Genomic DNA, 24,987 nt, shown 5'->3' with positions numbered 1-24,987 from the left:
TGACAATTGAACATAAAATATAGAGGTTTTCCCAGCTGACACTTTGCACCTTCCAAACACTATAGAGTGAAGCTACCCAAAAAATCTGGTGTACAGTCACGCATCACTTAACAGGAGGGAAATGTTCTGGGAAATGTGTGGGTAAGCAATGTAGAGTCACTGCGCGCACATCATAGACTGAATTACACAAACCAGACGGTGTAGCCTACTACACACCTGGGCTACACTGTGTGGCCTGTTGCTCCTGGGCTACAAACCCATGCAGGATGTTACTGTACTGAATCCTGTAGGCAGTTGTAGCACAATGGTAAAGATTTATGTATCAAAACATAGAAAAGGTACAGTAAAAATACGTTATAAATAAAAGATTAAAAAATGGTACACCTATCTAGGGCAGCTCCATTATGATCTTACAGGACCACCGTCATCTGTGTGGTCAGTTGACTGAAAAGTTACACAGCGCACGTTTGTATTTAAACTTAGCACTCTTGTATCTGGGTTCTAAAATCCAAAGTGTATACAATTTAACAGTGTAACCAGGTTGTTATGATGCTTTCAAGACCTAGAAATGAACTGGAAACTTCATCCTCACTGAGGAGACCTGCAGTGTTACTCTTGTGTATGAAAACTCTCTTTGGACCAGGCGTGGTGGCTCGCAGCTGTAATCCCAGCACCCTGGGAGGCCAGGGCGGGAGGATTGCTTGAGCTCAGGAGTTCCAGACCAGCCTGAGCAAGAGGGAGACCCCGTCTCTACCAAAAGTAGAAAAAATTAGCTGGGCACAGTGGCACGCACCGATAGTCCCAGCTACTCGGGAGGCTGAGGCAAGAGGAGCACTTGAGCCCAGGAGTTTGAGGCTGCAGTGAGCTATGAAGACACGACTACACTCTAGCCAGGGCAACAGAGCAAGACTCTGCCGAAAAAAAAAAGAAACAAATTCTGTGTAGTCAGTCATCTGTATGTCTTAGGAATATCTGAAATTCAGTGTTAATCATCAGTGTAAGCATAAGATATATAAATATCTTCATCCTACAATGTGAAAGGACTTAGTTGAAATTATGTGGGCATTGCCAATTTCCACAAAAAGCTTGGTGAAAGCCCATTTTCATTCACTGAGTAACATCTTGGGATGAACTTGAGTTTTTATTAGGTTACTGTGGGTAGCTATGACTCATTACTAAGCTACAAGAGCCAAATTCATTCTGGTTTCAGTGAGAACTCTATTCACTTTTAAAGCATACTAATCCACTCAGCCACCTTTATGAATTTCTCACAAAATCTAAAGCACAATTGCTTGCCAGTTAACACTTCCTTAGGGTTTGATGGTTTCACAAGAGTTAACAATGAGATGTTACAGAAGTCTCCTTTGTCAGGTTATAGTTGACTGTAAACAGGTTTGGGGGAGGGAAAGGCACACACAGTGAGATATTACATAACGGCGTTTTTGTGCCAGATTTTTTAGTCCGTTTGTGCAGGTAAAAAGCTAATTCTTAAACGGCCAAAGAACAGAGACATTTGTCTTACACCTCATTCCATTCCAAACCCAGGCTTTCTTGGCAGTGGAGGTTGCTGTTCTACGTCAGATAATATAGAAATATTTGGCATCACTTCCATTAAATTCTTTTCTGTATCACACTGCAAAATAAAAAAATCACATCTGAAAATCAGAACAACTTAAAGCTATGAAATAAAACTATACAATATATAAAAAGATGACAAAGTGAGGGGTAACTATATTTTTATTCTTGGATCTTTTTTCCAGGGATTATTTTACTTAAAATATTAAAAACAATGGACAGAAAAGTCATGGTATTAAATGAGAAAAGACTGCGTAACTTTTTGCTATCTCTGAAAGTACTAAAACCCAAATGTTGGCAATCAAATACAAAAGATAGCTGACTACTAATCGCAGAACTCTGTTGCAAGCCATCCTGATGCACTCCAAACAGCTGCGGAGGAAAGCTTAAATACCTTTATAAAACTGGCGAAGAAAATGTTAAAAGCTCTGGGGGGAACGTGCATTGAATTGAAGAACTCTAATGGGCTTTTTTCCTGCACAGAAAACTCTTCTGCCTCCCAAGTAGCGTAATGGATTTAAAGCTAATTACATACACTTGACAAGCAGCTATTTCTAGATACGGTGGTTGTACGAGATGATGTTTGGAAAAGCAGAAGCCCGTCCTCCATTTCAAGGAAGTCCAGGACAACGTCTTTCATACACTAAATGTGAAAGCTCGTGCTTGAGGTGCAAGCAAGCCAGTCACCGGGCTGGGGGCCAACTCAGCTATCGTTAAGCATTAGAATGTGGAGAAACTGCCATTATTTATGTCCTCTTCACTGTCACTTACTCTTGCCAGGCTGTCGAAAGGGTGGTTGACGTGTTCTTGCTGGTCAGAAGAAACTGCTCCAAAGAACATGCAAGAAAACTGGAGGGAAAAAAGTAACTGCATTGTTGATTCCAAAGTGAAAGTGTGCTCATTAAATGCTCCAGGTGACAGCCCCTTTCAGAAACCTGGCCAGTGTGGTATCCCTTTCTTTGTTGGCGATGGAACACCCAGAACCTTCATTATTGGCCAAACACATCCTAAAAGCAAACCCTTCCCTGACTTCAAAGGCACAAGACAGTCTTCAGTTTGGGGTTAACAATCTGCTGCTGACTCCCCTCCCTGTGCCATCAAAACTTCCACCAGCGCTGTGAGGGGCAGACAAAGGGAGCCTCTGCAGGCTGTTGTGGGTGAACCAAGCAGTCTTCTCCCTTCCCCTCCTGCTAGGGCAGAAGCCGCCCTTCCGCCCGCCCTGCCTGCGTCTGCATCCCAGCCCCTCCCACGCCTTTCTTCTACCGGACAGGAATATTAGCATTTTCAAATGCTCAAATGTTCTCATCTTTAACATACAGAAATAATCTAACCTCGTCCCATTCCCTCCTCCAGCTATTGCCTTATCTCCCCTATAGAGTTGTCTACACTCACTGTCTCCATTTGCTCATTATCCTACTCTTTAGCCCTATCTAGAAAAGTTTCTGGCCTCCCAACATCACCAAAACTATTATTATGGTCACCAAAATTTGCCACATCCTCAAAGTCAGTGCCTATTTTCAGTCTTTATCTCATTTGCTATACACTCTGACACTTCTTCTCGTGCCTTCCTCCTGCCACAACTCTCCTGGCTGTTCTCGGCTCAGCTGGTTTGCCCTCTCCTAACCAGTCTTTGAAACAGGGTTTCGCAACCTCAGCACTACTGCCATCTGAGGCCTGATGATTCCTTGTTGTAGCGGCTGTCCTGGGCGTTGGAAGATGGTGGGCAGCACCACTGGTCTCTACCCACTATATGCCAGTAGCACCCCCTTCCTGAGTCGTGACATCCAAAATGTCTCTAGACAGTGCCCGAATTCCCCTGCGGCGTATAATCACCCCTGGTTGAGAACCACTACTTTCAATGATGGCAGTCTTCTCCTCTGTCCCTCTCCCTGAGAGATTTCATCCACGCCCCTGGCTGAAATGACCACTTATATGCCAGGGAGTTTCAAGTTAGAATTTGAACATCAACCCACAGATTCTCCTACCTACTTGATTTCTGCAACTTAACATACCCAAAAGTGAACTCATTTTAGTAACCTGGTTCTCCAAACCTAAGTCACCCTTGATACCTCCTTTTTCTCTAACCCCCATAACCAATCCATTACCAAGTCCTGCCAGTTTTACCTCCTAAATTAACTGTCTACCTCAGCTGCTTCTCTCCATTTCTCGTCTAAGGAATCCCCATCTCTCAGATGCTACGGCTGAGGGACCATTCTTGCCTCACTGTACCCCATTTTTCACACAGCAGCTGCAGCTGGAGTTATCTTGCAAACATTCAACTCTGTCAGGCCTCCCTGTTAAAACCCTTCAAATACTTTAAATACCAGCGCACTTCACATGGCCGTGTACATGGCTTATGGAACTCTCCTGGCGTGATTTGGCACTCACCAATTGCTCTAGCTTCACCTTGTGCCGTTGTCACCCTCTAGCTGTCTGATCTCCAACCACACTGGCCACCCCTCAGTTCGCACTCCCTCCCTCCTGAGGCTCCTCCTCCCACACCCACTACTTGATCCTTCCAGATCAGCTCACACACCAGTTTGAAAGGGAAAACTTTCTGACCTCTTGGATTAGGGCAGTACAGACCATAAATCCTCCCAAAGCACCCTGAACTTTTCCTTTATGGAACATATCACAGCTTTTTAAAAACTTTTCAGATATTTAATCATGTGACTCTTTTGTTTTCTATCTTACACCCTAGTCCTGATACCCTATGCACCCTCTAATCTACAATCAGGTTTGTTTTATTTTTTTAAGACTAGTCAAGTGCAGTAGTGAGGAGGGGGAAAGCAGTAGAACAAGTTCAATCTGTAACTGACTGTGAACAATCAAGTGAGATAACTCACCACCTTCGGACCAGCCTATAATCAGGTTTAGGAACCTCCAAGTTCTAGAAGGAAACATGGGTGAATTCCTCTTTAAATTCCATGTTGGAGCCAGGCACAGTGGCTCACGCCTGTAATCCTAGCACTCTGGGAAGCCAAGGGGGGAGGATCACTTGAGCTCAGGAGTTCAAGACCAGCCTGAGCAAGAGCGAGACCCGTCTCTACTAAAAATAGAAAAAATTAGCTGGGCATAGTGGTGCACGCCTGTAGTCCCAGCTACTTGGGAGGCTGAGGCAGGAGGATCGCTGCCAGGAGTTTGAGGTTGCTGTGAGTTAGGCTGAGGCCATGGCACTTGCCCGGGCAATAGAGTGAGACTCTGTCTCAAAATAAATAAATAAATTCCATGTTGTGAAAAGCTTTCTAACTACTGACAATTACTGTTTTTTTAGAGATAGGGTCTCACTCTGTCACCCAGTTTGGAGAGCAGTGGCACAATCATACTTCACTGCAGCCTCGAACTTATGGGCTCAGGTGATCCTCCCGCTTCAGTCACCTGAGTAGCTAGGACTACAGGCCTGCGCCACCATGTCCAGCTCATATATATGTATATATATATATATATATTTTTTTTTTTTTTTTTTTTTTAAGTCAAGGTCTTTCTTGCTCTGTTGCCAAGGCTAGAGTGTAGTAATGTCATCATCACTCACTGCAACCTCAAATTCCTGGGCTCCAGTGATCTTCCTGCCTCAGTCTCCCAAGTAGCTGGAACTATAGGCATGTACCACCATCTCTGGCTAATTTTTCTATTTTTTGTAGAGGTGAGGTCTCACCACACTGCTCAGGCTGATCTTGAACTCTCGGCCTCAAATGATCCTCCCACCTTGGCCTCCCAAAGTGCCGGGATTTCAGGCATAAGCCACTGCACCCAGCCCCACTGACAATTTTTTAAATTTTATAAATTGGACTATATAAAATGAAAATTTTTTGCATGGCAAAAAACCACTTAAAATACAACTGACAAAGTAGGAGAAAATATTTGTACCAAATATCATAGACAAATGGCTAATATCCCCATATAGAAAGAATGCCTATAAAAACCCAATAGAAAAATGGGAAGAGACATGAATAAACAATTCACAAAAATTATAAAATGGCCTTTAAACACACGAAAAGATGTTTAAACTCACTCACAATTAGAGAAATAAAAACTAAAACCACACTGAGCTGGTGTGACTTGCACCTATAGTCCCACCTATTCAGGAGGCTGAGGTGGGAGGACTGCCTGAACCCACGAATTTGAGACCAGCCTGGACAATATAGCGAAAACCCCGTCTCTCTAAAAAAAAAAAAAAAAACCCACACTGAGATACCTATCAGTTTGGCAAACATTTTTTTAAAGTTTGACAAATGCTGTTTGCCAGGCTGCGGGAAGGGCACTCTCCTCCGCGCAGGGAGTGCAAACTGGCACAGCCCCTCTGCAGGGGAATCTGGCAGAACCTCGCAACACTACGTCTGCAGTCACTTTCTGAACCAGCTGTCCCACTTTTAGCAGTTTACTCTGAAGATACTCTTTCAACAATATGAAGAAACGTGTAAAAGGTTATTATTGCAAAATACTGAGGGGAAAATCTAAACGCCCACATAGAGGAGAATGGTTGAATTAACTATGGTACATTGACACTTGGAATACAACGCAGCTATCGGGGAAAAAATAAAAGAGATAAACCAGGCCAGGTGTGGTGGCTCACACCTATAATCCCAGCATTTTGGGAGGACTGCTTGAGGCCAGGAGTTCTAAGACCAACATGAGCAACATAGCAAGACTCTACCTCTACAAAAGGCCAGGTGTGGTGGCATGTGCCTGTAGTCCCAGCTACTCAGGAGGCTGGGACAGGAGGATCGCTTAAGCCCCCAGGAATTTGTGGCTGCAGTGAGCTTTGATTATACCACTGCACTCCAGCCTGAGTGACAGAGCAAGACCCTGTCTCTAAAAAATTAAGACAGAGAGAGAGAGTGTGTGTGTGTGTGTGTGTGTGTGCATAAATAAATATATCAACATATATATATTATATATATATATATTAACTAGCTGTGTCTGCTGAAAGGGCCCAGAAGCAGTGAAACCCCGGTACAAAAGTGCACACCTGACACCCAGAAGTTGGTCTTTATATATCATCTCCAATAAAAGGAACCAGGACTCCTAGGAGAAATGGCTGATTCCAAGGCTGGGCAAGGGAAGTCCAAGATAGAATAGCCTAGAATACCTGAAGGTTCCAAAAACTAAGGAAGTGCTCAAAAAATGTTGGAGACATATCAAAGGGACACAGATTCAACCAAAAGAGGCTCCTAGTAGCCAAATATGGAGCATTTTGAGCAACAAAATAAATAATGATAGTAATGGATTATGACCCATAGAATAAAATGAGTATCTAAGAGTACACAGTAATATAAAGAAATAACTGGATAACAAATAAAGGGAGAGAAGGGGAAGGCCTTTTTAAAGTAGGGTTCCATCTAATTAATACAGAAAAAAAATAGATCTGACAGAGAAGAAAAGAGAAAAGAAAGGAAAATCACCATTTTGGCCAACATCACAGTAATAACTATTTCTGACAAAAAAGCATCAATAGATTCTAAAAAAAAAGCAAAAAGTATGAGAAACAGGATATTTACATAGTCTCAAAGTATCTCTCCACGAGATTCTTACTAACAGAAAAACAGTTGCTTGACAGCAGAGAGAGCTAGCAGATGTCACCTTAACCACATGACAGAAGTGAACGCCACAAATAAGGAGACAAATCTCCAACGTGCATCTCCAGACATAAAAAGAACCCAATACCACTCTGTCGTATTCCCACAAAAATGCATAGTTAAAATATAATTATGAAGAAATATCAGAAAAATCCAAATTCAGGGACATTCTACTAAAGTGTCAAAGCAGAAAAAGACAAAGCAAGATTTAGTAATGTTCCAGATTAAAGGAGACTCTGCTAACCTAAAATGTTACCTTTTTTTTTTCTTAAGAGACAGGGTCTTGCTCTGTCACCCAGGCTGGAGTGCAGTGGCACCATCACAGCTCACAGCAGCCTCAAACTCCTGGGCTCAAGGGATCCTCCTGCCTCAGCCTCCCAAATATCTGGGACTACAGGCGCATTCGTCACCACGCCCAGCTGATATTAACACTTGAGGAATCTGGGTAAAGGGTATATGAGAATTCTTTGTACTGTTCTTGCAAGTGAGTCTGAATTTATATTTTAAAACTTAAAAAATTAAAATTTCATATGCATGTGTACTTGTATATGCATAGACAAAAGTCTTAAAAGGTAGAGTAATAATCAAAATGTTTGAAGTGATTATCTTTGATTATCTCTTATTTGTATTTTCTGATTTTTCTTCAATGAAAAGGTAATTGTACTGTTATATAAAATGTTAACATTTGGAGAGTCTGGGAGAAGGGTATATAGAAATTGGTGTACTATTTTTGCAACTTTTTAAAAGTAAGAAATTATTTTTAAAAGAATAGTTAACAAACGAGCAAACAAATAGGGTGGGTCATATTACGATAAGAATGGTACTAGCATCATAATGGCTACAGCTTTAGTCTGGTTCAAGGACAAGCAGCCTCTAATGTGCATGGCAGACCCTGCTAGTCAAGTAGAGATGGAGCTTTGGAGTCATTCTCAACGCAGCCTGACCAACCAAATGACTGGTGTGGGTACCAGAGAGGAAATCTACCTGCTATTCCTGCCATAAGGTATGTTTTATATGGTGGTGGGGGAGAAAAGGAGGAAGCCAGGTGAAGATGTTATTAAATATCCCAGGGAAAGCCCCTGAAAGCCATTCCAAGGAGTTTAGGTTTAATCTTATGGGAGAAGCATCATAATCTAAGAGTTTTAGAAGCAGGAGAGTGATACATAATAATAATAACTAACATTTATTGAGCACAACTATGTGCCAGTTACATCTATTAGCTCAATTAATTTTCACAATTCCATTTAATGGGCATATTATCCCTATTTTACTAATAAGGAAACAGAGGCAAAGGTAAGTAACTTGTCCAAATCACAAAGCTAATAAGTGGCAAGAGGGAGGTTTGAACCCAGGAAGCTGAACTCTAGAGCCAATGCTCTGAATCCCCATGTCTCATGGTGGATCTAAGGTTTGGACAAAATCTATTAGTGCACAGTGGGGGAGAACCAGTGTGGGGTAGAATGGAGGCAGGGAGGCCGGGCGGGAGGCCGCAGTAGTTCAGGTGGAACTTGATCAGGGTCTACATCATTTACCCATAATGCAATTTCAGCTTTGCAGGAATTTGCCACATGAAGGCAAATAATTCCCTTTAAAAATAGAGCCTTCTTTTTAGAATTTAGCGATACGACAGGAAACTGGAGTAAAGAGTACTGTAATGGTGCTCATGGAGCTTACCATTCTGAATGTCACTTTCCCCAGTGAGGAAACTGTCAACCTTAGTGAATTTCAGGGACCTGGAGTAGCAGGAAAATGATTTCCTGCTGTTGCCTGTGAAAAAGTTAGCACAATACATGTGGCCGTAAATGCAAAAAAACAGGAGCTGTAAATGCTTTTGTATAATGAGAACACAGACTTCAGTTTTCACTTTAGGCCAACCTAGTAATATACAAGAAAATTGCCCAAAGTGTTGGGCATACAATAGGTACTCAATAAACACTTATGGCCTCAAAATGATTAAATTGAGTTTACCATCCAATTCTTCCCCAAAAGTCATATGTAGCATAAGATGGTGACTTCCAAAAATATTATGTCTCCTTTCAAGTTTTTAATTCTAAGAAACACGTATTTCCAAATCCCTAATAATAGCAATAGCAAAACGAGCTCGAATGAAACATTAAACATGTAAAATTGGGATTATCAATATTTGAGATACTTTGGAAGTATGTTTACCTTCAATTCCATAGATTTCATAAGGTCTAACAGCATAGTATTTTGTGAAGCTTATTACCTATCTGGCAAAATGTTGGGAATATAACCAAATGTTATTAACTGGGACACCACTATGAAGGAATCTGTGATATTTGTTGGGATGACATTTACATTTATACTACTATGAATAAAGCATTTCTCAATCAAATTTGAAAAATAAAATTAGAAGGAAACTTATTTCAGGAAACATTATTTATATAACTTTAGCATATTACTTGTATTCAAAGATATACAATGAACAATCACACTTTATTCTTAAAGACAAGTGACCTAAATCTCTACTTGAATATGCTTTGTTAGAAATTAATGACTGAGCAATTTAACTATTTTCTGTTGATATTCTATAAATTAGACTTTCCTCCATCTAAGACTAGCTTCATCCTTTCTCTAGTAAAAAATAAGAAAACTGATTTTCAGGATATTAGGAGTGCGCTAGGGCAGGGAGATTGCGAAAGGAGACAGATGAGAATTCTTGACTGGGACGTGGTTGTGTCTCAACACTTTGTTTTTACCTTCCTGAGATATGGAGATGCTGGCACTCCCTCCGCGTCACTGACACTGCTTTCTGGTACTTCACTGATGTCTCCAGTTGCTCTTTTCATCAGAGGGCTGCCACACTTTCCCAGCATAGAGTTGCTTGTGAAAGTCTCATCAGGATAAAGCCTTTTGGGGGCTGCTTTTCTCGAGGTACACTCCCGGGCCTGGCTGGTTACATTTTCATCAGCCCTTGAATCTGACTGCATCAGGTCTGACCTGAAGTATTAACAGGGATTAAATAAATGAACAGCTTACTTTGAAATACATTTTTTATATAACTAATGTAGCAATGTGGGATGACAACAATAGCACTGGTTTAGGGAATGTATTGACATAACATGGAATTAATTATTGAAAATTAAGATTTATATATGTGATAATTTAGAAATTCTCTTGAGCAGGACCCCACAAATTTATACATCTTAAACCTCCCACTGTCAATGGATGAGCAAGAACTGGAGGGGATGCTGAAGCCCTTTGGCCAGGTTATCTCCACCCGAATCCTTCGAGATACCAGTGGGACTAGCAGAGGGGTTGGCTTTGCAAGGATGGAGTCCACAGAGAAATGTGAAGCCATCATCACCCACTTTAATGGAAAATATATTAGACACCCCCTGGAGTACCAGCCCCATCTGATCCTTTGCTTTGCAAATTTGCTGATGGTGGACCAAAGAAACAACAGAATCAAGGAAAATTTATGTGAAATGGACAGGCCTGGCCAAGGAATGGAGACATGGGTGATATGGTATTGACCTATGACCCCACCACAGCTCTTCAGAATGGGTTTTACCCAGCCCCTTATAACATCACCCCCAACAGGATGCTTGCTCAGTCTGCACTGTCCCCATACCTTCCATCTCCTGTGTCTTCCTATCAGAGAGTGACTCAGACATCTCCTCTACAAGTACCTAACCCATCTTGGATGCACCACCAGTCATACCTCATGCAGCCTTCAGGTTCAGTTCTGACACCAGGTATGGATCACCCCATTTCTCTCCAGCCTGCCTCCATGATGGGACCCCTTACCCAGCAACTGGGCCATCTCTCCCTCAGCAGCATGGGCACGTATATGCCAACAGCTGCAGCTATGCAAGGTGCTTACATCTCCCAGTACACCCCTGTGCCTTCTTCCAATGTTTCAGCTGAGGAGAGCAGTGGCCAGCAGAATCAAGTGGCAGTGGATACACCCTCAGACCATGGGGTCTATTCTTTCCAGTTCAACAAGTAACAGTGGGCCTGGGCCTGGAAAAAGAAATCTCTACACACCTGCCCTCTGCTATTTCTCCATTGCTGATGGAGCCTGGGGGAACCATTACTTTATGTGTGTGCTACATTCATGGAGATCAAAAAACCTTTTTTCTTTCGCAAAAAAAAAAAAAAAGATTTACTGAAAGATTCGAATCTTTCTGTAAAGCAACCCAGTATGCATGGGACATCTTGTGATATGATAACAGGACCAAGTTAGAAAAAAAGTTTAATGAATTATAAATGATAAAATTTTACACAGTCATTAAAAATCATGTTTTCAAGTCATAATTAGTGATATTAGACCAAGCCTACAATATATTTACAGGGGAAAAAAAGGATAGTTATAGGATCCCAATCTTGTTTTAAAATATAGGTATATGCAAAATAAAAAATCTGAAAGAAAATACAATGAGCCAAAAAGTTCACAGTAGCTATCTCTGGGTAGTGCATTTAAGGGTAAGTTTTATTTTCTTCTTTGTACTTTTCTCTATTTTACAAATTTCCCACAATAACTTTGTTTTACTTACAATGAAGCATCCCTTCCCTCCAAAAAAAAGTTATTAAGAAAAAATAAATAAAAACCAGCCTAGGCAACATAACAAGACCCCATCTCTACAAAAAATTTTAAAATTAGCCAGGCGCCTGTAGTCCTAGCTACTTGGGAGGCCAAGGCAGAAGGATCACCCAGCACTTCAAGGCTACAGTGAGCTATGATCGGGCCACTGCACTCTAGCCTGGATGACAAAGCAGTGAGATCCTGCCTCTTAAAAAAAGAAAAGGAAGAAGAAAAAGGAAAAACAATAGCTATCCCTATATCTGAAGAAAAGTTCTAGGAGTAAATATAGACTTTCCTGTGAAACTTAACACTATCACTCCTAAAGAAAACCCTAAAAATTGGAAATGAGTTTTGGGTAACAACACAGATAAACCAGACAGTCCTGTTAAATTCTGGTCAGAAGAGAAAAAGCAAACATCCGATGCAAGATTGCTGATGTTTCTATGCTACAGTTAGATCTCAACACTACATCTCCTCCAGATTCTGTCAAAACTTCTGATCTTCTAATGTTTCACTCCTCAGCTGTGTCCTAAGTGAATGCCACTGAATCATTTCAGAATAAGACTGTGATGGCTTTTCCCAACCAATAAAGAAGTTAAAACACAGCCTTACCTTTTCCGCTTCTGTGAAAGGCACAGGGATTGTGGCGAAGATGCTATACTTGGCTCATCAGCTAATGTAGCCAAAATAAAGTTAGCTTCCACTAGCATATCATCAATACTTAACGCCATAGGCCTAAAAGGGCAAAGTCAGAGCAAAAATAACACTCATTTTCTGGTGGACATTAGGAACACATTAGAAAATGATACATAATTCTGGAGCAAAAAGAACACAAAAGACATCCTTTTTGTGTTTTTGCAAATTAACATAGTCCTGAGAGCTGAAAGGATACTTAGAAATCATCAGATCCAATTTTATACAACACATCTTAACCCAATCTCATCTAAAATTTTAGTTCTGAAATATCAGTAGCCCAGTTTCATAGAGATCTAACTTGTTTAAGGCGTCTATAATTTTCTAACTAAGCAATTATTCAGCACCATGCAAAATTTATAAATGTTTCACTCTGAAGAAGAATATATCTCGATCAAGCTACCAATTAAAGAAAGCCAATGTTGTTAACGGCATCTTTCAAAATTTTGGTTTGATAAGTGTTGCTAGGGAAGTTAAGGAATTCCTGAGGTGTTAATCAATTTCAAAATGATCCAAAGGGTTTTATTATCCATATATAACAAAAGAAAAAAAGCAAATTCAGAAAAGTTCCCAAGGACCTACTTCCCAGGAAAATCAAAATGAATAGATATAGGAGCATGTGTAGCTTCTGAAAATGTCAGCATTCCCTGAAAGAAGAAAAGAAGAAAAAAACCCTTGAAATCTTTATTAAAAACAAGTGAAAATTTGAATTTTAATTTAATGCACATATTTGTTTACTTTCAATTCCTTGAAGCAAAATGTTATTTCAGTGTCCACTCCAATTTGAAAGAAGTCAAACTCTTCCGGGCCAACACACATCTCACTGTACACAGAATTGCTCAAATCTGCTTAATATCATAAGAAAAAAAAGAATAAAATTAGTTCCAGAGGTTATTTGTTAAATTTTAATACAAAAATATAACCATAAGTGGTAGGTTAAATCTAACCACAAATTCTTTGACGTTCCTTCATTAAGAGGTGGGTCTATGTCTACGTTTGCTCCCTTTGAATCTGGGTGGCCTTATGAGTGCTCTGACCAATAAACAAAGTGACACCGTGGCAGTCTCTGGGCCTAGGCCTTAAGAGACTAGCAGCCTGTGCTTCCTGTCCCCTGCAACACTCACTCTCAGAACTCAGCCACCATGCTATATAAAGTCCAAGTTACATGGAGAGGCCACATGTGTGTAGACACTCTGGTTCAGCCCAGCTGAGCTCCCAGCATCAATTGCGAGCCATGTGAGTACACCATCTTCACACCTCCAGATGATTCCAGACCTAGTCACCGTCTAACTACAGCTGTATGAGAGACCCCAAGTGAGGACTGCCCAGCTAAGCCCATCAACCCACAGAACCATGACAGATAATAAAGTATTGTTTTAAGCCACTGTGTTTTGGAGTTATAGGTTTGTTATAAGCAATAAGTGGCCAGAATACCATAAAAGCTAATTTATTCCAAAGGGAACTACTATGTATGAAAATAGTTTATATATAATAACAAAGTCATTACATTTTATTTAATTCATTAAATCCCATTTTGTTTTAAAAATATTAACAAAAAGGGATTAACATAAAATAGATGTGGCATACTAAATTATAAAACATGGCTTAAAAAGTGAATTTTTAAAAATTTTAATTGTGGGCCAGGCAAAATGGCTCACACGTGTAATCCCAGCACTTTGGGAGGCTGAGGTGGGAGGATCACTTGAGTCCAGGAGTTCGAGACTAGCCTGGGCAACAAAACAAGACCCATCTCTACAAAAATTTTTAAAACTAGCCAGGCGTGCTGGCACGCGCCTGTAGTCCCAGCTACTTGGGAGGCTGAAGCTGGAGGATCACTTGAGCCCAGGAGTCTGAGGCTGTGGTGAGCTATGATAGCGCTACTGTACTCCAGCCTGGGTGACAGAGACTTTGTCTCTAAAAAATAAATAAATAAATAAATAAGTCCTTATAGTTTTAATTTTCTTCAATGAATTATGTAAGTAGTAAGAACAAAGGTTAAATGATGTATGTTTTATAAAGGACCAGACGATATTGTAAATATACATTAATCTCAAACAAGAAGGTTCATATCACTCCCAGTATGTTCATAGAGAAGAAATTCGATGGTAGAATTAGATAATTGGGTCCCCAGTCAACCATAGCTATGACCACTCATTAGGAAGCTACTCACAGGGACAGTGTCCTCTAGTTACTAAATGAGCATCTTTACTGAGAGCTGGCACGATGGAACACAAAACAGACCCTTTCACTAGCCAAGTGTATATTTTCCAGATCGTGCCCTCCTGAGGGCCAAAAAGAATGCTGGATGAGCCTCGAGGGAAGCCATGCAAGCGCGGTGTTAACAAGCCCACGCCTGGAGGCCACCGTGAATTCAGATCACGATCCACCACTTGCCAACTGTGTGACACCAGGCAAGGCACGTCGTTTCTCTGGGCCTCAACTTCCTCACGTGTAAAATGGGGATGGTAACAGCGCCTACATCACAGAGTTGTTACGAAGATCAATCAATTCATAAATGTAAACGACTTAGAACAGAACTTGGCACGAAGTAAACACTACAACAGTCACCTGAGCCAACTTAAGCCCTGTTTCCACTGATTTTTCACTTTAAAATAATGCAGTTCCTTCCCTGTATTTTCACTGCTATCACCAAAAACAAATTGTCCAGGGGCAAAGAGTCTCAAACAGCTTGTGGTGCCAAAAGACCCTAGCAAATTTTCTTGATACCAAAATTCCTGATTTAATTGTGCCTCGGTTTCTCCATTCCATCTAGATAACTCTTGGAAGAACCGACCACTCACGTTTTCTGCCCCATGTATTTGCCATCTGCAATATATGTTACATTTCTAATTCAAAGTTGCTTTTTCTTATGTCATCTAAAGTATCTCAATGGGATTGGTGGCCTGTTAATTTTTCTTTATACTAAACACAGAGGATGGCAAAGAATGATAAATAGACCTTAAAATCTTAACTGAAAATACATTTTTCTCTGTAACCATTCTCCTGATTTTAAAACACCCTGAATTTCAAAGCCAAATATTTTAATTACTGATTGTGTTAAACTTTCTGGATCTCTTAAGAATGTTTCTCACCTTTCTACATCTTACTGCTTTTTAGACAAGAATAAATATTGTGCCACTAATATTTACTGTATGGTTAGTGATCAAGAGAGCCAGGAAGGAATAATCCATCAAAGCACCAAGACAGATAACCCTTACCCATTGATTCCTCGTTAGAACTCTTGAGACAAAAATTCAGTGGAGTCACGGCAAGAGTAACTTCCTCTTGACTGGATGTAAAAAGAACAATTGCCTCAGCAAGCAATCTATAAAATGTAAAGAACAGTATTAACATCATTTGCAAAATAAACAGAAAAATATCACCTTATTAACTGGGATTCAGATCTTTAATCTAGAAATAAATAGGTTGGTTGGCCTGGGTTTAGAAAAATTTACCCAAAAGGCCTATCTTCTTTCTTATATACGAACTGCTATTTTTTAGTATATTTTTAAATAGTAATGCTATTTGAAGGCCAAGAGAATAGCAAAATGTATCCTTAGTCAAACATGTGAAAGCTATAGTATGAACAAAACACCAGAACAAAATATTTTTAATTCTATGTTTTTGCGTGCCCAATATATTTTTAAAAATTGACCTGAAATCATACTCTCAAGGTACATAGTAGAAAATACCATTGTTCAAATGCAGATCAAGAGAATTATAATATGTTGGAGATTCAGCTGTGGGATAGAGGTTTACAAGTTGTCTGCTCCTGTATTCTTTCCCTCTGTTACTTTCCTCTATTATTTTCAAGTTTCTCTCCACATCCCAAATGTCCTTTTATCCCGAGCTTCCTTTTTAAAAAAAGCTTTACTGAGATGTAATTCACACATAACAGAATTCACAAATTTCAGGTTGCCTGATTTGCATTGTCCTAATGACTCAATGATATCAGGCATCTTTTCAAGTGCTTATCCATTTGTACATCTTCTTTGAAGAAATGTCTATAAAATCCTTTGCTCACTTTTTAGTTAGGTTGTCTTTTTATTAGGGCGTTATAAGTTCTGCATTCCTTTTGAAACTGAGACGTTGCTAGATAAAAATGAAATCCTTTGAACTTATGTAATCTTGGTGTCAACCTGATGATAGACATTAGCTTAGCAGTGTTTCTTGATGTCAAAATGTCAGGAACACCTACCAAATTCATTTGGGAACTTTTCCAGTCAAGGGAGAGGTGTTATACAAGATTCCAAATAACGTGATACAAAAAATTGACAGCATGAATGTGCAATTCAAAAGGAAAGAAAAATACAAATTGCTAATAAATATATGAAAATATTCAAACTCGCTGGTAATAAAGAAAACACAACAATAAAGAACATCTAATAATACCAGGTTGGCAAACCTATCAGGTCAGCAAAATTATTTAAAAATTGATTATATCCTCTACTTAAAAGGATTCTCCTACACTTTTGGTGAGAATGTAAACTGGCACAAACTTTTGAGATGGCAATTTGAGTAGTCAGTATCTATGCAAATTTAAAATTTGTGTAAGCCTTTGACCCACCCAATAATTCCTTTTTTCAGACTCTATCTGTGTTAGGCAGCCTGAAAGACGGCCCTGATGATCCCCACCTCCTCATATTCATATTTTTATATGATCCTCTCCCCCTGAGTGTGGGCTGGACTTATAGATTCACTTATAACAAAGAGAAAATGGCAGAAGTGGTGAGATGGAAGTTCTCAGATTAGGTTATAAAAAGACCATGGCTTCCATCTTGGCAGTGTGCTCGCACCACAGTGCTCTCTCTCTCTGATGGCCAGCTCCCATGCTGTGAGGGCACTCAGGCACCTACAGAGAGGCCCACGTGGTAAGGAACTGAGGCCTACCAGCAACCACGTCAGTGAGCGTGGAAGTGACTCCCCCAAGTCGAGCCTTCACCTGAGACTGCAGCCTGACCTGACACCTTGACTTCAACCTCATGAGAGACCTTGAGCCAGAAGCACCCAGCTAAGTCACACTTATTACTATAAAGTAATAAATGTCTGATTTTTAAAGGCTCTAAATTTTGGGGAAATGTGTTCCACAGCAATAGATGTCTAATACACTAGCTTATGTACCACTAGCAGCATTGTGTATGTTAGCAAAAAGTTGGAAACAAAGTGTGCACCAATAAGTTAATTGGTAAGTAAATTATGATTCAGTCATACAATGAAAAATTATGCAATCATCCAAAAGAGTAAGACTGATTTAAGTGAACTGATACAGAAAAATGCTCACAATATATTAAGTAAAACAAGCAAGCTATAAAACAACATGGATCATAGGACATTTTCTTTGAAAAAATTATGTGTCTAGTATGTGATATAAATGAGACAGACAGGGACAGAGGAGGAAATAGCCATAGCCATAGGGGCAGAGAGAGTCACAGAGATACCAAATCATGAATGGAGGTTACCCTGCTGCGTGGCGCACAGGGCACGTAGAGGAGAAAGACCACAAGTAGTATATTTGCTCTCTTCTATATATTTTCGATGTATTGAAAGGAGCATGCATCGCTTTTGTATGTAAAAAATAAGGATAAAATATCTTTTGGGTCACAAAGTAATGCTAATTAATGTTTAATGCTACCACTGAACTGAAAAATGGGGCATACTTTCACTGATAAATATGCTTCACTTACTATCTACAGAAAAACACGTAACACTTAGGGATAAAATGAGTTCACATAAAAATGTTAAAAGCAGTGTGTTCTAAGATTCAGACAGTTACCATATAAATGCAAAGTATTATGAGATAATATATTTAACTCTTTTGATAGAACTTGATGTAGAAAGCCACTGATGGGACATTTTTAGAAATTTCTTGGCCACTAAATTATTACTGCTACCATCAGGCAGTTCTCATCTACTGTTGTCTGTTTCAAGGTTTCCTCTTGACCCTGTAAGGTGATTTCTCCAAGCCAACTTTTAGCTTAGAAAAAAAAATGTGACTAATTGCAAAGCTCTATGGCATTCATTCTTTACTCTGTGACCGTACTGTATTCAGAAAAAGAAAAATAAACAACAGAGAACTCATTACCTGGGTTGAATCACTAGTGTATTAGTACACATGTTCTTTTCAAAAATAACTTGCAAAGGCTGACTTTCTTGAAAAGATACATTATGAGTTCTTTTAATACCTTAAAAAGAATAAAGCAAACTCTTAATAATTTGAAGTGTAAAATGAACAGATTTTAAAGGTCTTTAAGGGCCCGGGGTAAAAAAAAAGGTAAAAGAAAGAAAAAAAAAGTCTTTAAGTTTCACAGCCACATTAAAATAATAAGCTAACATTTCCTTTCTGGCAGGTGCATATAGCTTGGAGAGCATCCTTAATGAAATGTATATATCGCCCCCTAGTGGACACTGAGCGACACGTCACACCCTCTGACTAGGCAGTAGAGTTCCAAAATCTCTTTGAAATACAGGTAGTTTCTTTTTCCTTCCTCTCTTTCTTTTCTTTCTTTCTCTCTCATTCTCTCTCTCTTTCTTTTTTTCCTTTAAGAGAGAGGGTCTCACTCTTGTCGCCCAGGCTGGAGTACAGTGGTGCAATCATAGCTCACTGCAGCCTGAAACTCCTGGGCTCAAGCAATCCTTTTGGCTCAGCCTCCTGCGTAGCTGGGACTACAGGCTCACACCAACACAGTTAGATAATTTAAAAAAAATTTTTTAGAGATGGGGTCGTGTTATGTTGTCCAGGCTGGTCTCAAATGCCTGGCCTCAAGCCATCCTTCTGCTTCAGCCTCCCGAGTCCCTGGAATTACAGGAGTGAGCCACCATGCCTGGCTCCTTATTTTTAATTTTTTTTTATGGACACATGTTATTTGTACATATTTATGAGGCATGTGTGATATTTTGTTACATATATAGAATGTGTAGTGATCAAGTCAGGGTATTAAGGTATCCATCACCTCCGAGTATTTATCATTTCTATGTGTTGGGAACATTTCAAGTCCCCTCTTCAGCTACTTTGAAATTTACAATACATGGTTGCACACACAGTTACCCTCCTCTATGGAACATGATAATTTATACCTTCCATCTAACGGTGTGTTTGTACTTATTAACCAACCTCTCTTCATCCCCACCTCCATCCACTTACCCTTCCCAGCCTCTGCTATCTATCATTCTACTCTCTACCTCCATGAGATCAACTTTTTAGCTCCCACATACGAGTGAGAATATTTGATATTTGCCTTTGTATGCCTGGCTTATTTCACCTGGCATAATGACCTCCAGTTCTATCCACACTGCTGCAAATGACAGGATTTCATTCTTTTTTACGACCAAATAGCATTCCATTGTGTATATACACCACATTTTCTTCATCCATTCTTCTTTTGATAGACACGTAGGTGGATTCCACACCTTTGCTATTGTGAATCGTGCTGCAATAAACACGGGGGTGCAGGTATACCTTTGATATTCTGATTTTTTTTCCTTTGGATAAATACTGAGTAGTGGTACTGCTAGATCGTATGGGTAGTTTCATTTGTAGTTTTTGCAGAACTCTCCAAAATACAGTTTCTTAATGGTGTGTAAAATAGTAATTGCCCACTACAGACCATATCTCTATGATTGTTTTAGTACCTTTCATCTAGGACTGATATTTCTTGAGAGGACTTTTGGCAGTGAGACTTCAACATGTGGTCCGTGAATTATTTTCCTTTTAAAGGAAGAGAAGGGGTGGCCATAAAGGGTGTGGCCCCATGTGCCAGGAACTGGAGCATACATGTTCCATATATATTCTCTCTGATCCTCACATTATTCTATGGGGTAAGGACTTAATCTCAGAAGAGGAAACTATAGCTCAGTGAGGTTAAGTGACCTTTCAAGGACACAATGTTTTTAACAAGTACAACTGGAATTTCAATCTACCTTTGCACATAGAACCCATGTAATAAAATCCAGGTGGGTTATAACTTTCTACAGCATAATAATGTTGTGGTGAGAATCAAAAGAGCTCACTAGAAATAACATTTCTCAACGTACGTAGTTTTTTTTCTATTGAATTAATAACAACAGCAACATTTATTAATTTAATAAATATTTACTGAGCACCTGCTGTGTACCAGGCTGTATTAGCTTTTGTTGCATAACAAACCACTCCAAGGCGTGGCACGGTGGCTCATGTCTGCAATCCTAGGATTCTAGGAGGCCAAGGTAGGAGGATCACTTGAGGTCAGGAGTTCGAGACCAGCCTGAGCAAGAGCGAGACCCCATCTCCACCAAAAATAGAAAAAGTTAGCCGAGCATGGTGAAGCGTGCCTGTAGTCCCAGCTACTCAGAAGGCTGAAGCAGGAGGATCCCTTGAGTCCAGGAGTTTGAGGTGGCAGCAAGCTTTGATCACACCACTGCACTCTAGCACTCTACCCACGGTGACAGAGCAAGACTCTGCCTCAAAAACAAACAAACAAAAATTGGTCTGTAAAGCTTGTGCCACTGACAAGTCAAAAAGGAAGTAATTAATACCAAACATCTCACAATACTTCTGCAGCTACAGGCAAGGTGACACTTACAACTGCCCTGCTGCATCATTACACAAGTGCTAAGCCATGGTGCAATGCAAAGTCTTCACATGCAGTTTGAATATTCTAAACACGAAAAATATTTTTTAAAAAAACCACAACATTTTAAACCACTTTTAATTACACTTACCATGTCTGCAGAAGAATTGAATAACTACTTTGCACTTATCAGATTTGGTGAATATTTTGCACTTCTCTACATGTCTTTCAAGGGAATTCAGAGATTTAAAGATGGGCCCAATTGACTGTAACACAAATACATTAAACATATTAAGCACATACTTAATACAGCTGTTTGATTAGTTTTTTAAAAAACTAACAAAAGCATGTGTATTCATAAATGAATGGACTTGTCCTGTGTGACATTTGAACTATTAAGTACAGAATACATGTTATGTTCTGTATAACAAATATTTCTACAGAATAAGAGAAAACCAGGGCCACTTATATTTACCTTCATTCCCAATTTGCAATTTAAATTCAATGTGCTGTCATTACCATTCATTGTCACTGAGGGTGACCATTGATAATGTTGAAAAAACACAGAAGAGAACAGGATACATCCATACGCTGACCGACAAGAATTCACGGATCTTAGAGAAAGCTGGAAAAATAAGATAAAGGCTAGTTAGCAGAAAATCAACTTTCTTTAAACAATTGTTTAATTTTTTTTTTTTTTTGAGACAGAGTCTCACTCTGTTGCCCGGGCTGGAGTGCCGTGGCGTCATCCTAGCTCACAGCAACCTCAAACTCCTGGGCTCAAGCGATCCTCCTGCCTCAGCCTCCCAAGTAGCTGGGACTACAGGCATGCGCCACCATGCCCGGCTAATTTTTTCTATATATTTTTAGTTGTCCAATTAATTTCTTTCTAATTTTAGTAGAGACGGGGTCTTGGTTTCGAACTCCTGAGCTCAAACAATCCGCCCACCTCGGCCTCCCAGAGAGCTAGGATTACAGGCGTGAGCCACCGCGCCCGGCCTAAACAATTGTTTAATTTTTAAAAGTCCATTGTTTAACATCACAGTAAGAGAATGTTAACTATGGACTACGCTAATCAGTGTGTATTGAATTTGCATATGTACATACATGTGTACATATCTACATTGAATACCCGTATGTTAAATCTTAAATCTTGCAGTTGAAAATTTAAAATAGTAAATGCCTACGGGGTCTGAACTTTAATGTGTGAAGTGGCAGAAAGCAATGTACGGGGGAGTTACAGCATATGGGCAACCTCACGCCTTGTCTAAGGGGAGAAACCGTTCTCAGTTTCAGCAAACTACTTCCACCTGGGAATGTAGGCCCAAAATGGTCAGGTCTTCTGAATTTTCATGAGAAGCAGGAAAAATTGGACTGTCTCAAGTCTTAAATGTTAGAAGTTATTTTAAATTTTTACAAAACCATGCAGGTCCACAACACATTTCTGCAGGCCATATCTAGTCTCGTGACCACAAGTTTATGACTTCTGGTTTAAGTCAGTTATGTTTATCTGCATGATTTTCAATTTTACTATGCTCAAAATGTATTCAGATCTATAAAATAAAAAACAGCGAAAGGGATAATTACAATTTCTGGATTTCCTGGTTAACATTCAATCTGACTGGGATCTTTAAATATCTTCTCTTGCCTTAATACATTGTCTGTTACTTAACTTTCTTACTTACACCTTTTTCAGATGGGTCTAGCCACAGCTCGTCACTAATTCGTGATAAAGCTTGAATTGCTTTCCCAAATACTGTGGAGGAAAAAAAGGTGCTTGCTCACATTTCTTTGCCTCTAACAATAAAAACAAATCACAGGACTACTTTAGCATTCAGAGGACACAAGATAAATTCATTTTAAAAAAACACTTTTGTAGACTAATGCTACATTGGTTTAATAGAGTATAATACCCTTGGCAAAATGCCAGACACATAGTAAGAACTCGATCAATTTGCAGAGTATGTGAAATGATAAAATTCAACAAAATTCTTCCTTTGCAGTGTTGCATGGAGCTACTATGGCAAGCCAATTTCCATACTAATATATTTTGAAACTTGATTTAAATAAATATATTTGCCCCCCAAAAAAGTGTGAAAACAGTGCATGGAGAGGATGATTTGAAGTGTTTTTTAATAGCTTTACAGACAGCAAAGTCAAAACAAGTCATGACAGAGAAATTATGGATATTCAAGATGCATCTGTGGTGTTTTAGGGCAGCATGGAAGATGCCAGACTTTCCCATCAAACATAGTCAGGTGCCCTGTCAGAAAGAGATGCTAGGGCTGGATGAAACAGTAGTCTGATCCAGTATGTCACTGTTAATGTTCTTCTGAGTTATGACTAAGTAAACTCCATGGCAAACTGATATGGGACACTATGCTGCAGTACAAATGGATGGCCATTTCAATCCATGCAAAAGTATAAAAAAGGGAAAATAATTCCAGAACATAAAATCAGATAACAATGGTTAAGAATCACAAGTGTGTACACTGGGAAAGATAGGATGACCCAAAATAAAAAGTAAAGATATTTGTCCTTTTTTACCACCTTGACATTCACCACTTTTTCCTGGAATGGGGGATGGTTTCAGGATGATTCAAGGGCATTACATTTACTGTGCAGTCAAACCTCTCTGCTAATGATAATTTGTGTTTGCAGCCACTCCCCAGCGCTAGCATCACTGTCTCAGCTCCACCTCAGATCATCAGGCATTAGATTCTCATAAAGAGCCGGCAACCTAGATCCCTCCCATGCGCAGTTTACAGTAGGGTCCTTTACAGTAGGGTTCGCACTCCTATGAGAATCTAACGCAGCCACTGATCTGCCAGGAGGCGGAGCTCAGGCGGTGATGTGAGCGATGGGGAGCGCCTGTAAATACAGGTGAAGCTTCGCTTGCTCCCGTGCTCACTTTCTGCTGTACGGCCCTGTCCCTAACAGGCCACAAACCAGTCAGCCCTGGGAGTTGGGGAGCGAGAAGCTTACAGTCTAGGAGGGAAAACAAAATTAAACAATCAAACAAATAATTGCTTATTGACAACTGAGATATACACTGCAACAGAGAACTTCCTAGTCCTCTGAGACCATGCAGAAGCGGGGAATTTGTGCTTCCTTTTCCTGCTCGTTAACACTGCCCCATATCTGTCCTCAACACTCCAGAAGCCGGCCACAACACAAAATACTTCTCAATGACCATTTTCAGGTTACAACCTTTAGGAAATCATTGCTTTTCTAAATACTTTCTGGAGTAACTTCCATTTCTAAAGTGCCATTTACAATAATAATAATAGGTCCTGTACGTTCCCATCTATTACTGAGGTTTTTACATGCTTTTCTATCTCATGCCTACAACAAACCCTATAGCGGAGGTGCGGTTATTATTACCATTTTACAGATGAGGAAACTGAGCCCCAAAGTGATTTAGTGACTTGTCCGAGGCTGAACATTAAAAAATGGTAGAATCGGGAAGAAAAACCAGCTTTATGCTTTTCTCTTGGCACAAAAACACTTTTGCTAAGCATTAATTATACTCCCAACTCCTCCCTACACAGTCCTCACTATCCCGAGTTCGAGGCCTGATAACGATTTCATTTCATAGACACCACCCCTATTAAATATTATTCATAAATAAAAAATGAGCCTTCATCCTCCCCTCAGAAGCTAACAGGACCCGGCGTGGGTGGGGGCTGGCTGTGGCAAAGGCTCTTGTCCTCAGTCCCTGTGCATAAAGGCAAAATGGAAAAATAAGACGACGGTGGAGATGCCCCATGAACCTTTGGTTTTCCCTCCTCTACACAGCAAGGCAAGAAAGGCGTCTCCACCTTTCACCTGACTGCCGGTCATCACGCACTTCAGCATGGCTACGGGCCCTGAAAGGCAAGGTTGGATGGCGCGCCTCAGCTCGACGGCCCCGGGTGCCCGGATGTTGCCCGCGCTCTTCGAAGCTTCGCGATCTCATCTCCCCACCCTACCACTCTGCCACCACTAATTCCCAGAGTGCAGGTTCGCTTTACGGCGGGGAAGGGCCCGTGCGGGCCTCCGTACGGCA

The 24,987-nt window shown here is 40.1% G+C and overlaps 1 protein-coding gene and 1 pseudogene across 3 annotated transcripts; one reads left to right on the top strand and one right to left on the bottom strand.

Annotated features, from left to right (window-relative positions):
* Positions 1–1,122: 1,122 nt before the first annotated feature.
* RAD9B (RAD9 homolog B (S. pombe)) lies at positions 1,123–24,932 on the bottom strand. Of its 3 annotated transcripts, XM_012663490.1 has the most exons (12): positions 24,761–24,797; positions 22,625–22,695; positions 21,415–21,564; positions 21,091–21,205; positions 18,476–18,575; positions 15,612–15,718; positions 13,132–13,238; positions 12,976–13,040; positions 12,313–12,435; positions 9,872–10,112; positions 2,316–2,424; positions 1,629–1,633 (listed from the first exon to the last, which is right to left on the bottom strand). In XM_012663490.1, exons 1-12 carry the CDS (start codon positions 24,795–24,797, stop codon positions 1,629–1,631), a joined length of 1,230 nt encoding a protein of 409 aa, XP_012518944.1. The 3 variants fall into 3 exon arrangements, with proteins under 3 accessions (XP_012518945.1, XP_012518944.1, XP_012518943.1); XM_012663489.1 differs by lacking the exon at positions 1,629–1,633 and having other exon boundaries at positions 2,216–2,424; positions 24,761–24,900; XM_012663491.1 differs by lacking the exons at positions 2,316–2,424; positions 15,612–15,718; positions 18,476–18,575 and having other exon boundaries at positions 1,123–1,633; positions 24,761–24,932.
* LOC105825555 lies at positions 10,186–11,131 on the top strand (annotated as a pseudogene).
* Positions 24,933–24,987: the final 55 nt, after the last annotated feature.

This window comes from Propithecus coquereli, unplaced genomic scaffold, assembly GCF_000956105.1.
Source record: "Propithecus coquereli isolate 6110/MARCELLA unplaced genomic scaffold, Pcoq_1.0 Scaffold81, whole genome shotgun sequence".
NCBI classification, from domain to species: Eukaryota; Metazoa; Chordata; class Mammalia; order Primates; family Indriidae; genus Propithecus; species Propithecus coquereli.
Note: the sequence above shows the minus strand (reverse complement) of the source record. Positions and strands in the feature narration are given on the sequence as shown.